Genomic DNA, 12,804 nt, shown 5'->3' on the forward strand with positions numbered 1-12,804 from the left:
GTGGGTAACTGAAATATACTTACAAAAACATACATAAAACACATTGTTCAAGAAGAATAAGAAATAAATGTATATTAAAGAAGAAGAAAAAATGAATTCCAATGTACTCAACACCAAGTTAAGAATAGAATGTTAACAATATTCTAGTCCTCTCTAGGCCCCTGTCTAATCTCATTCCCTTTCCTTATTTTTATTTTTCATAAATTCTTCTAAGCTCTTTGAGAAGGCCATCTTCTGCTTCCGATCCAGCATAGGAGGAGTGCTGCTTGCAGTGAGCTTGTCAAAGGCATCTGCTGATCTCTGGTAAATAACTGGGCTTTGCTGACTTGACATTAATGTTTCAACCAGTTCAGAATATTCAGCCTGGTGCAAACACACCAATGTGTAGAAAGCTTCACCAGCCACAGTGGTCACCTCTGTGTTGTGCTTTTGCAAAACCAGCATATCAAAAACCAGCTTAAGAAAGCGCCATGTTGCTAGAAAAAGTGGTGAGTCTGTTTCTTGCGCTTTTGCACAGAGTTCAGCTAATGGTGTCAAGGCATCCAGGCAAGGCTGGCAAACCTCTGAACTCGTTGATGTCATTCCTAATTTTAGGGAGTACATCAGACTTTTAAACAGATCCTCAGGAAGCTGTGGTATTTTTTCAGGAAAAATCTCACAGATAAATGTGATTAATCTGTAGTATTGATTAAAAAGGGTTTGAAACTTCAAGCGATCCTGTGACATCATGGGCAGAATTAGTTTTACTCCATACAAACCAACATCTGCTGCTGACACAGATCTGTTCGTTGCTTGACCTGGCTCATGTCCTCTAAACACTTCACCTGTATCACTGAAATCTATGAATTCTTTTGACAGCAGGTTAGTAAGAAGTTCCATAATGAGAAGCAGGTCTTGGTATTGCTCTTCTTCCGCTGTAACATCTATTCTTTGCCACCCTAAATTATTCTTAGAATGTACTTGCATCAAAGTAAGGCAGGCTTCATATAAGTTCATAGCTTTGGACTCTTCAAGATAGCATATCTGTTTATGTGTAACGTCAATAAAAACTATAATGAGATTGACAGTCTCTGGGGTATTTTTGTAAACTTTCATCAACCCAATGCAATTGAGTAAGGAAGTCCAATAAAAAAATCAAACAGGATCGCTATGTTGTCTATCTGGGTAGCCTCAGCAATGCCACACAGGGCCTCCAGTGTGACAGTGATTTCCTGCTTGACTTCCTTGCTGTCACATCTGCTAGAAGTTTTCTTGGTTTGTCACTCTTAAGAATCACTGCTGAAGTGGCTGAAGAACCTCTGTCCAATACTGCTGTTTGGTTTCCGTGTCCATATGTGCTCTAGTCTAGACCTAAGACTAGAGCCTTCATCAATGTCCTCTGCACAGGACTTGACAAGAAATTAAGAGGTGGGCTTCAGCTTGCTTAGCTAAATTCCACCAGTTTTCACACTGGATTATTAAGATTGCCCTTCCTCTTCTTTCCATCAAAGTGACAAGGAGTTGCACAATGTCATTCACAAGGTCCTGCTTGCTACTCCAGACCGAAAACTTCAGATGACTTTTTGTAAGAGGTAGCCAATTATCCACTGAGAACCCTCTGTACCTGCTCTGAATGCTGTACTGAATGGCAGACTTATCCAATCATACAGTTTTTCATCTACCAGGAGATAAGTCTTTGGCCAGCGTTTTAAAAACAAAACAATATCTTTGCCCATTTGGGGACTTAGAAGATGAGTGAGATCTGCTCTTATTGCTTGAGATTCAACTTTTGAAACTCTGAGAAAGGCAGACAACAGCCTAATCACCGAATCTGTTCTGTTGTACCCTGGGATGGAAGAAGCCTTTTCTCCTGGAGATCCCAAAATTTGAAGTGTTATATTAATGTCAACTTCAAATGAATGCTTAATGGAATATTCCATTATTTCTGGAGGTATTAGCAGAGTCTCTCCCTGAGTATCATCAGTTAAGAGGTAGCCTGTAACTAAAATAAGCCAGTGAATATCCTTACAGTTATCATCAAGCATTTTGTTGTCAATAGTGGTTGAACCCGGTGAAGCAAGTAATCATTGCTGATGTTGTTGTAATTGACCATGGAGCCTTGTTACTCTTTCTTCTAATAAACTTGTCAGAAGAGGTATACAGTGTTCTGCAGCAATTCTTCCTAGCATTCCTACACTGGCCAGTTGATCAGAAAACTGGCCTTGCTAATCCTCTTGAAGTTCACTTATTTCTTCCTCCTCACAAGAGGCCACACCATTGGCAGTCAAATTCCTTGTGCCATCTGGAGCAGCTAGGTGGCATTGAATGTAGGAATTGAAAACTTAAACTGCACGTTGGGTAAAAAAGCCTTTGTGGAAATGTTTGTCATCTTGTACCAAAGTTAGCCAGGACTCCAACAATTTATCATATGCTTCCAAGTAAACCATGTCATCTTTATCAAGTACTTCTTCCAATGTAGCACTTCACCCAAAAGAACAAGTGAGGTGTTTGAGGCAGTTAAAGGAGGAGAAATGTTCACTTGGAATGGCAGTTAAAACATTTTGTCGGAACATGGTTATGAGGTTGCTGATAATGCTAGAGATCCCCACAGTTTCAGAATTTTCTATGTCAATTCCATTGATAATATTCAGTAATCCCTCAATGAAGTGTGCTAATCAACTGTGATCCTTCATCAGGGAAGATGAGTCCATGAAGAGAAGCTAAATGGGCAAGGTGCTGAAGAGAATCTTATGCCACATCTGAATTTTCTCTAATTTTTCAAAGTACTGTGAAGAAAAGCTCCATAACTCTGCTGTCCAGAAGAGTCTCCTGCCAGGACTCTGTTGGCTTCAACAGCACATTTTGCAAGGATTCAAACATAGCTATATAATGCCTGCCCAAATTTGGAGGAAGAAAGTTCCAGCTCAAGACTTGATTGGTGAGTGCAAGGAATGCTGAAATACTGAAGACATCTGAGCATTGAGGTTTTCCCACCTGCTGAACTCCTGCAGAACTTCAACAGTTAACATGAAGATCTAACAAGATCTTCTTCCTGAAAAACTCTTTTGCAGTTCCATGCTCAATCCAATGTTGCTAGTTTTACTTGAACTTGAAAATTCACTCAATAGTGTAGTCAGAATAGAACAGGCCTGAGTTTGCACAGTGGCATTGCCACTATTTATCAACTGGCTGACTTCATGAAAAATGCTTTTGCAGTCAAATGATTTATCTAATGATCCTCCATTTACAATTACTGCTACTGCTAGTAGAATCTGTTCTCGAACATGCTTTTGAAGGTTGGGCCTTTGTAAGACATAGGTTAAAAGGAATGTTCGCCAGGTGCAGTGGCTCACGCCTGCAATCCTAGCACTTTGGGAGGCCAAGGTGGGTGGATCACCTAGGTCAGGAGTTCAAGACCAGCCTGGCCATCATGATGAAACCCCACCTTAACAAAAAAAAAGAAAAGGAATGTTCACAGAGACTCCGTGCTACATTTTTCCAGGATAATCCTCTCTCAGACAACTGCTTCCATTATGGCTGTGGCAGCTTGCAAAAGGACATAGTCCACTTTACTAGTTTCTGATCTTTTTTTTAATTGAGTGACCTTGCTCTAGCACTACAAAGAGATTAGTTTCTATCAGAAGACACCTCAGGCAGGTGGCAGCTAATCACCAATCACAGTTTTCACAAACTTTCCTTACCTCTCTTCAACTGTTACTTCCAAAGCATGAAGAACTAAAATACGCTTGCACACTGCAAACGATGATTTTGGTTTCCTAAATGATAAGAATATGTGCTCTGCATGCTGGTGTTGTTCATTATTGACCATGGAAGGTGGTGCCATCAGAACGTTAGCCGCGTTCTCCAGCTGAGCGATTACTTCTGGAGGCCCCAGCACCGCCGCCATCATGGTCTTTCTTCAATGACGCGCCACGCGCTGCATTGTGGGAGCGAGCACAAATGGCCGCAGCTGCGACCCGGAAACCTCACGCGCTCCCAGGGCCGTCGCAGCCGATGTCGACGCCGGCGTCGCGGCCTTGGCAGGTCTGGCCCGACTGCCGGTTCCGGGCGGTGGGGAGCGGACTAGTGTTGAGCCAGGCCGCGCGCTGGGGCGAGGTCAGCCGTAGCAGGCGCCGGGCCAGGCAGGGGCAGTCTACCCAGACGCCGACAGCCGCGCCACCCAGCTCAGAATAGAATTCTTTTATGCAGGATTGTTGGTAAGTCCAAAAAGATTTTTGCACCTAACAATTTATAGTTTTACGTTTCACCTGCTGCAATAATAGAAAAATATATGGAATGGACTAGGGAGACAATAAAGAATAATGGCAAACGTTACACTAAAAGTAAGACAATTGAATACTAATCTTTGTATATGAATTCATTTCCAGCCCTCTCATTAGATTTGTGACTTCGGAAAAATTATTTAACCTCTCAGAAGAAAGACCTGGGTTTGATTCATAATCTCAGAAAACACAATCCCAAACACCGTAATCTCAAATGTTGAAATCCCAAAAGCTCAAAATCCCTAAAATCTAAATCCCAAAAGTATAAAATTCATGTCTAAACTTCCGAAAATCAAATCTCAAAATTAAATGTAAATAAACATATTTAAAAGAATTGTTTATTATTTTTTCCAGAATTATATTTTTGGGATTTTGATCTTTTGGGATTTCAGCATTTGAGATTATGGCACTGAATTGTGTCTTTCAGGATTATGATGAACCCCTGATGGAACTATTATTTCTCTTGCCAGGTATTTTATGTAAATTCATCAATGCATCCATGTGCTTTTTTCCTAACTCTTCTTGTCTCTGATTTTACAAAGTTGCTCTTTCTAGGTCCTGAACTAGGTCCCAAGAGTCCATGTATCTTTGTTTCTGACCATGGCTCCTTCCTTAAAAAGTTTATACTGCCTGAAGCTCTGCCCACTGTGGGGAATGTCCCTTAGTGCCACTCCTAAGTGAGCTGTAGTGCAATAGAAGTCCATTTCCAGCTGATACCAACATATTAAGCCATCGGATAGACCAGTCCTGAGATTTTTTCATCCTTTATTAGCTGATTATAGGAAACATCCCATGAGATAATAGATGTAAGCTGAGAAGGCAATGTTAGTACAACATAGAAAGGTGCCATAGGGGTCTAAGCCACCTGGTCATGTAACTTACCTGGTATCTTGGGGTTTGGGGTTTTTTTCTGTTTTTTATTTTTTTGAGACAGAGTCTCCCTCTGTCACCCAGGCAGGAGTGCAGTGGTGCAATCTCAGCTCACTGCAACCTCCCCACCTCTGCATTAGCTAGGATTACAGGTGCCCACTACCATGCTCTGCTAATTTTTTTGTATTTTTAGTAGAGACAGGGTTTCACTATGTTGGCCAGGCTGATCTCAAACACCCGACCTCAGGTGATCCACCCGCCTCAGCCTCCCAAAGCATTGGGATTACAGGTGTGAGCCACCACACTGGGCCTTACCTGGTATCTTGTTTTCAATTTGCCTTTCCCTGCTTCACAGTGGAAGCAACATAGTTTTGAGACCAGTTTCTCAACCCCATCAAAAAGTTAAAGAGACCAATTAAAGAGACCAGTTCCTTAACCCCATTAGAAAATGGACAAAGGACATGACTAGACACTTCACAAAAGAAGACATTTATGTGGCCAACCAACATGTGAAAAAAAGCTTAACATCAGTGATCATTAGAGAAATGCAAATCAAGACCACAATAAGATACCGTCTCATGCCAGTCAGAATGGCAATTAACAACAGATGCTGGCAAGGCTGCAGAGAAATAGAAATGCTTTTACACTGTTGGTGGGAATGTAAATTAGTTCAACCATTGTGGAAGACAGTGTGGTGATTCCTCAAAGACCTAGAATCAGAAATACCATTTGACCCAGCAATCCCATTACTGGATATATACCCAAAAGAATATAAATCATTCTGTTATAAAGATACATGCATGCCTATGTTCATTGCAGCACTATTCACAATAGCAGAGACTTGGAATCAACCCAAATGCCCATCAATGATAAACTGGATAAAGAAAATGTGGTACATATATACCATGAAATACTACACAGCCATAAAAAAGAATGAGATCATGTCCTTTGCAAGGACATGGCTGGAGCTGGAAGACCTTATCCTCAGCAAACTATTGCGGGAACAGAAAACCAAACACTGCATGTGGGAGCTGAACAATGTGAACTCATAGCCATAGAGAGGGGAACATCACACACTGGAGCCTGTTGGTGGGGGAGGCAGATAAGGGGAGGGAGAGCATCAGAAAAAATAGCTCATGCATGCTGGCTTAACACCTAGGTGATGGGTTGATAGGCTTAACACCTAGGTGATGGGTTGATGGCACATGTTTACCTATGTAACAAGCCTGCACATCCTGCACATGTACCCTGGAACTAAACTAAAATAAAGTAAAATAAAGTAAGAAACCAGTTTCTTTCTATACAGGAAGTATCAATGAAATTTTGGATCCCTTTCATATCATATTCATAATTACTTAAGGGACTAATTTATGTTTACCTTATATACAAAGAACACATGACTTAGTTCTTCTAAGAACCATGTTGTAACAAACTAAGTTTATCCAGCCTAATATAATGCTGAAAGTAAAATTAGTGCTAAGGCTTATTTTAATTTTTAACTTAAGAACATCATAGTAGAAAAGTGACAAAAATCCTTTTCACCCACCACCCCAAACTAGGAAAATACACCTGCATGTTATGTATAAGATGAAACATAAAACACTAGTTTTTAATGCAAAATGTATCAAACATATAAAATAATTTTAAAAGGATGAGTTCATGTCCTTTGCAGGTACATGGATGAAGCTGGAAACCATCATTCTCAGCAAACTAACACAAAAACAGAAAACCAAACTCTGCATGTTCTCACTTATAAGTGGGGGTTGAGCAATGAGAACACATGGACAGAACATATGGACACAGAGAGGGAGACATCACACATGGGAGCCTGTCGGGAGTGGGGGGCAAGGGGAGGGAGAGCATTAGGAGAAATACCTAATGTAGATGACGGGTTGATGGGTGCTGCAAACCACTATGGCACATGTATATCTATGTAACAAACCTGCACGTTCTGCTCATGTATCATAGAACTTAAAGAAATTAAAAAAATTAAAAAATTTAAAAATCTACATGCTATCAAATCCAAGAAGGATCAATAAGATCATTTACTAATTTTACATTCTTACTTTCTTCCTTCTTCAGCGGTTTCCCTGTGCTTTGATGGGTCAGGTCAGTAGTGGTGGGACTGGGAATGACAGACTTGATGGGGCGGATTTGCTGTTGCCCCCAGTGAGCCACTCCTCTGCTGACCTCCAGGGTTAACTGGATCATACGGTTAATGGCTTGTTGAATGTCATCCAAACTAGGAATCATTACCTGTGGAAAGAAGAAACAAATGTTAATACTGCCAGGGCATACAGTCCATCCCTCGATTTTCATCACCTCCATTCCCCACTGAGTGGGCCAAGCCTCGGCTGGCCCAGTAGAAGGCTGATTTGAGGGGAGGAGTGATAGAGGAGGATGTGGGGGGTGCAGATTTTCTCTATCCTGAAGTTTTCCTGTTCTGTCAATTCCTGCAGGCCTCATTACACCATGAGCTAATGCAGAAGTAACTTTTTAATAACAGATACAAATGACATTTTGATTTTATTAAAAAGGTCACACTAGTACTTGTACTTGTCATCCTTTTCCCAATGAGGGTGGCAGAATGCAGTGGGAAATTACAGACTACTGTTAGAGATCCGTGAAACAAAGTAACTGAAGAAACTACATCACCAAGATTCTTGGAAATGTGCCAAATTGTTGGCCTCAGTTCTTTGAAATGTGCCAAATAAGCTAAAAAGCTATCCTTCAGTAGGTCAGACCATGTAAAGGTGGTTTTAGGTGAGTCACAGGCCATTTCTGCCTGGCCTTATTCTTTGACCCATCACAGAATGCAGCTCAGCCATCCCATGTGGCTTGGAGTTCCAGATGCCCATCAGCAGCTGGGGTAGTTGTAGAGATAAGTGTCATGGGAAGACACGGGTGATTCAGATGCTCAGAGAACAGGCTCTTTCTGTCTTTATCTTCTGCCATCCTTAGTGGTTTGCCTCAGTCACGTGTTTGGGGTAGGGATCAGGACACCTGTGATGATTTTATTTAGATAATTTAATGTCTGAAGTAAGAAAAAGCAAGGCAATTTGTAGGGTACTTGCTAATTGTTGGCAGTACAGATGCCTAACTCAACTCTTATACTAGCCCTTGAATACGCCATGAGCTAATACAAAGTAACCCTTTTTTTTTTTTCTGAGACAGAGTCTCACTCTAACACCCAGGCTGGAGTGCAGTGGCATGATCTCGGCTCACTGCAACCTCCAACTCCTGGGTTCAGTCAGTTCTCCTGCCTCAGCCTCCTGAGTAGCTGGGATTACAGTGCCCACTACCAAGCCCAGCTAATTTTTGTATTTTTAGTAGAGACAGGGTTTTAACCATGTTGGCCAGGCAGGTCTCAAATTCTGGACCTCAGGTGATATGCCTGCCTCAGCCTGCCAAAGTGCTGGGATTACAGACATGAGCCACCACGTCAGCCCAGAAGTAACTTTAATAACAGATAGTAATGACATTTCCATTTTGTTAAACAGTGAGGGAAAGTAAAAAAATACATAGGACCGAAACATTACTCTAAATGAAAGCTCAGTTCTAATACCATACTTCTTAAGTACCTTACCAAAATATCAGTGTATTTAATAATACCTACCACATTAGGAATTGCAAGATGTACTTCACTTTTTATAAAGGAAATAGTATCTTCTGACCGCTTTCGTCCATAATGGCTGCAATGAGATGGACATTTAGCTGATGAACCTTAACCTAAAATTTCATTAATAGTTTATTATGCTACAAAATTCAATCTTAACAATAAGACCATTTTTAAAGGGCTAAATTACACAAAGAGAATATTACTTCTAATAGAACCCTAAATTGCAGAGAACTAAGAAAATACAATGACCTAATAGTTTTAGAAGTAAAATACTAATCTCATATACATTGTCTGCTATTTTAATGTTGTGCTTTCTCAGTAATAACCTTTAACGATGTTTACTAAAGGCATCCTTTGTTCACAGCCCTCCAAGAGATACAGGACAAGATTACCAACAAAAAGCATATACCTATCGAGACCATCCTGGTCAACATGGTGAAACCCTGTCTCTACTAATACAAAAAATTAGCTGGGCACGGTGGTGCGTGCCTGTAATCCCAGCTACTCAGGAGGCTGAGGCAGGAGAATTGCCTGAACCCAGGAGGCGGAGGTTGCGGTGAGTCAAGATCGCGCCATTGCACTCCAGCCTGGGTAACGAGCGAAACTCCGTCTCAAAAAAAAAGCATATACCTTTACATGCTTTTTAATCTATATTTTTACAAGATTAAACAGGAAGTTTCTGGTCCATGCCTTCCAAAAACTGCTTTGTTAAACAATATCACTCATGCACAGACAGCAGCACAGACGCCTGAGTCCAGTTATGAAGGACACACACAGAGCTGCAGATTAGTCTGGCTAGCATAGCTCCCTCTGTCTTAACCTCTACCCCTATCCCAGAGAAAATTACAATAAATGCAAACTCTCCATTCTCTTTTTCTCTGCGAGTGCAAGAAATACTGTCATTACTGAAAACCTTCATCTCCACTTCTAAATACAAGCAGATGGGAGTGGGAGGGGATCACAAGAAACATAGAGACCACAGGTCAAAAGTGAAGACCCAACATTTAGCACTCAGGGCCAGTGGTTCCCAGGTAAGCATATTATTGGAAAGGACTCTGAACAAAAAGCAAGCAAGCAGACAGAACCCCTCAATTCATAGTTTCCCAGTGAAATCCAAGATGTCACAATAAAATTGGTGTAGGCATTGATTAAAAGTGTGTAATTTGAGAATAAGAGTTTTCATAAAATATAAAGGAACAGATGAATAATAGAGGTAGTGAACAGCACATTAGATCTTTTGGTACTTTACACAGCAAATTAGAGAATCACCTTAAGGTATTCTCCAAAATTTCAGGTGCAAAATACAAAGAGAAGGTAAGAATAAGTAACATTTATTGAATGCTTAACGTATGCCAGGCAGTTTCCATAATTACCAGTTTATGTTCACAACAATTCTGTAAGGCAGATCCTATGATTACTGTTATTTCCACATTGTAGATAAGAAAATCAAGGTAGGGAGAGGTTAAGTAATTTCCAGAGGGTCGCTCCGCTCAGAGATGCTTACTACCTAGATACAGCATGTGAATACTGTGTAGATATGGGAAATTAAAGCAAAGCACTCCTTTCACCTTAAGAATAGGCTTGTTTTTTTCATCTTGAAAAGATTCTCTGTGTGCCTAAGATTCTCTGTGTGCCTGACAGGATTAATGAGGGAAGAAAATCAGCTACATCTAAATATACAATTTGTGAATTTCAAGAATAAAAGAGAAATCCTGTAAGCATCAAAACAAATACAGGTTGTTAGTTGGAAAGAAAAATTAGATCAGCAGAGAACTTTCCTCTAAAAATGGAAACCAAAGAAGCCAATGGAACAGCCTCTGTAGAGTATGAGGGAAAGGGATTATGATCCCAGAAGACAAAACTAGCATTCGTGTATGGGGATAAGAGAAAGACATTTTAGACAAGTAAGGATTTTGAGTATTATCCTCATGTATGGCTCCTCAAAAAATGCTGAATTTCCACAGAACTTGTAAGTCAACATGGCATAGTGAGTTCATCCCTCAAAAAGGCTTCTTTTTGTCAAACCCATCACAATCACAGATGGGAGATAAAGATGTGAGAATGCTCAAATACAAGGTAAATATCTCCATGGAGTAGAAAAGTAGAGAGACACAAGACAGCCTGGCCAGGGTTCTGGGCTAGAAAGAGGCAGCGACCATGGGGAGGTTGGCTCTAATGGAATGTAGAGGAGGAACAAGACTCCATGCAGGATGGGGGCTCAGCCAGCCTCACTACTTGAGGCCAAAAACTAAGATGATGCTCTCCTACCTGTCTTGCAGATGATGCTGCAAGACAAGGGCTGTCAACCTACTACCTGTAGCTAAGGCTTTTCCAGAAGATGTGGACGTGGGGCAAAAGAAGCACATCCACAGCTTCCCTGATAAGCACCTAAGTCAGGCCACCCGTGTGCTCCCTGGCCAAACCTGCCATACCCCCAGTATGTCTTCCAGGGGCCAGTAACTGTGAAGAAATAAGACCTGGTTCTGCACTCAGGATTCCAAGTGTTATTTGGAGGCAAAAGTAAAACTCCTAGATAGGGAGGGAGAGAAGGAAAAAGAAACACAAAAACAAAGCTCTCACTCAAAGAGAGCCTGCACATTAAATCCAAGAATGCATGTATACGTCTAAGGGTAAGAAAGAGAGCTAATGAAATCCAAAATTGAAACAGAAACTCACTCCAGATAAAAATTATTGTCCAGATAACAAGCTCTAAAGTAAGGATATTGAAAATGTTCAAAGAGATGTATGAAGACAATCTTCCAAAAAAATTTTAAAAAATTGCTTAACTAAAAAGGCAGAAATAATACCATATCTGAAGGATAAGGAAAAAGTATTTTTTCTTGAAATATTTAAGATGTCACAGATGATAAAATCCTTAGAATAGATACAGAGATACTTGCCCATAATGTATTTCAGAAAGGCAAGAAGATAACATAGGTGACAGAATCATTAGGTGACAAGGAGAAGAGACTGAGAAGCCCCAACGTATGAAATGACCACACGTCCAGTGTGCCCAGGACAGTTCCAGATTCACCGTGTCCTGGCACCTCATCTGAACAATGCCCCTTCACTCACAGAAGTGTCAAAGTTGGAACAATAAATTATGTGGTTGCTCTGTTCAACATTCCATTAATAGGAGTTCCAGAAGAAGACAATGAAAGAATATCCTAGAAGCAATAACTAAAGGGGAAATTGCTGAGGTTTTTTCCAGTGTTAAGGAAAGCTATAAATCCTCAAATAGAAAGTATACTCTGAGAACAAAGCAGGATTAAATAAAGACAAATCCACATGGGGTCAGAAAACTGCAGAAACATTAAGGATTAAAAGAGAATATTCAGTTAGACTCATGCAGACTTCTCATCAGCAGCAACATAGCTCAGAAAAAAATGAATATTTACCAAATGCTAAAAGACAAAGAAAAATTTTATATCCAGCCAAAATATTAGAAAGTATGAGGGAAAAACATTTTCAGACTTACAAAGAAGGATAAGAGTGTATACTTCTCACAAATCCTCACTAAAGAACCAATGGAATACAAAAGAAGTAAATGAGAACCTGGAGATTTTAATAAAATATGCCAGTAAATAAATTATTTTAATATATTATGTTTGAGTGTTCACACAAAGGTAAAACTAAAACATCAAACAGCAATAAGGTACGTATGGTTCAGTGAGTAAAGCCTGCCAAGGCCCTTGTAGTCAGAAATAAGACTAGGAACTGCAAAACTAAGGACAGTACTTTTTTTTTGTTTTTTTATTTGAGACAAAGTCTCACTCTGTCACCCAGGCTAGAGTGCAGTGGTGCAATTTCAGCTCACTGCAACCTTTGCCTCCCAGGTTCAAGCAATTCTCCTGCCTCAGCCTCCCTAGTAGCTGGGACTACAAGTGTGCATCCCCACATCTGGCTAATTTTTGATGTTTCACCATGTTGGCCAGGCTGGTCTCAAACTTCTGACCTCAGTGATTCACCTGCCTTGGCCTCCCAGAGTGCTGGGATTACAAGCCTGAGCCACTGCGCCTGGCCAGTACTTTTTTTAGTTGGAGCAAAACATGT

The 12,804-nt window shown here is 40.6% G+C and overlaps 1 protein-coding gene and 1 pseudogene across 1 annotated transcript in view; both read right to left on the minus strand.

Annotated features, from left to right (window-relative positions):
- The window catches only part of DNAH8 (dynein axonemal heavy chain 8), a 338,863-nt gene that overhangs the window by 214,798 nt on the left and 111,261 nt on the right, over positions 1 to 12,804 (minus strand). Inside the window, exons 24-25 of the mRNA XM_064360442.1 lie at positions 8,749 to 8,824; positions 7,199 to 7,388 (exon numbers count right to left, since the gene is read on the minus strand). Coding sequence (XP_064216512.1) covers positions 7,199 to 7,388; positions 8,749 to 8,824 — 266 coding nt within the window. The remainder of the gene's footprint in view (positions 1 to 7,198; positions 7,389 to 8,748; positions 8,825 to 12,804) is intronic.
- Positions 172 to 3,886, minus strand: LOC105725308 (exportin-4-like; annotated as a pseudogene).

Source organism: Aotus nancymaae, unplaced genomic scaffold (genome assembly GCF_030222135.1).
Source record: "Aotus nancymaae isolate 86718 unplaced genomic scaffold, 86718_ANA_hifiasm-v0.15.2.pri h1tg000040l, whole genome shotgun sequence".
NCBI lineage: Eukaryota > Metazoa > Chordata > Mammalia > Primates > Aotidae > Aotus > Aotus nancymaae.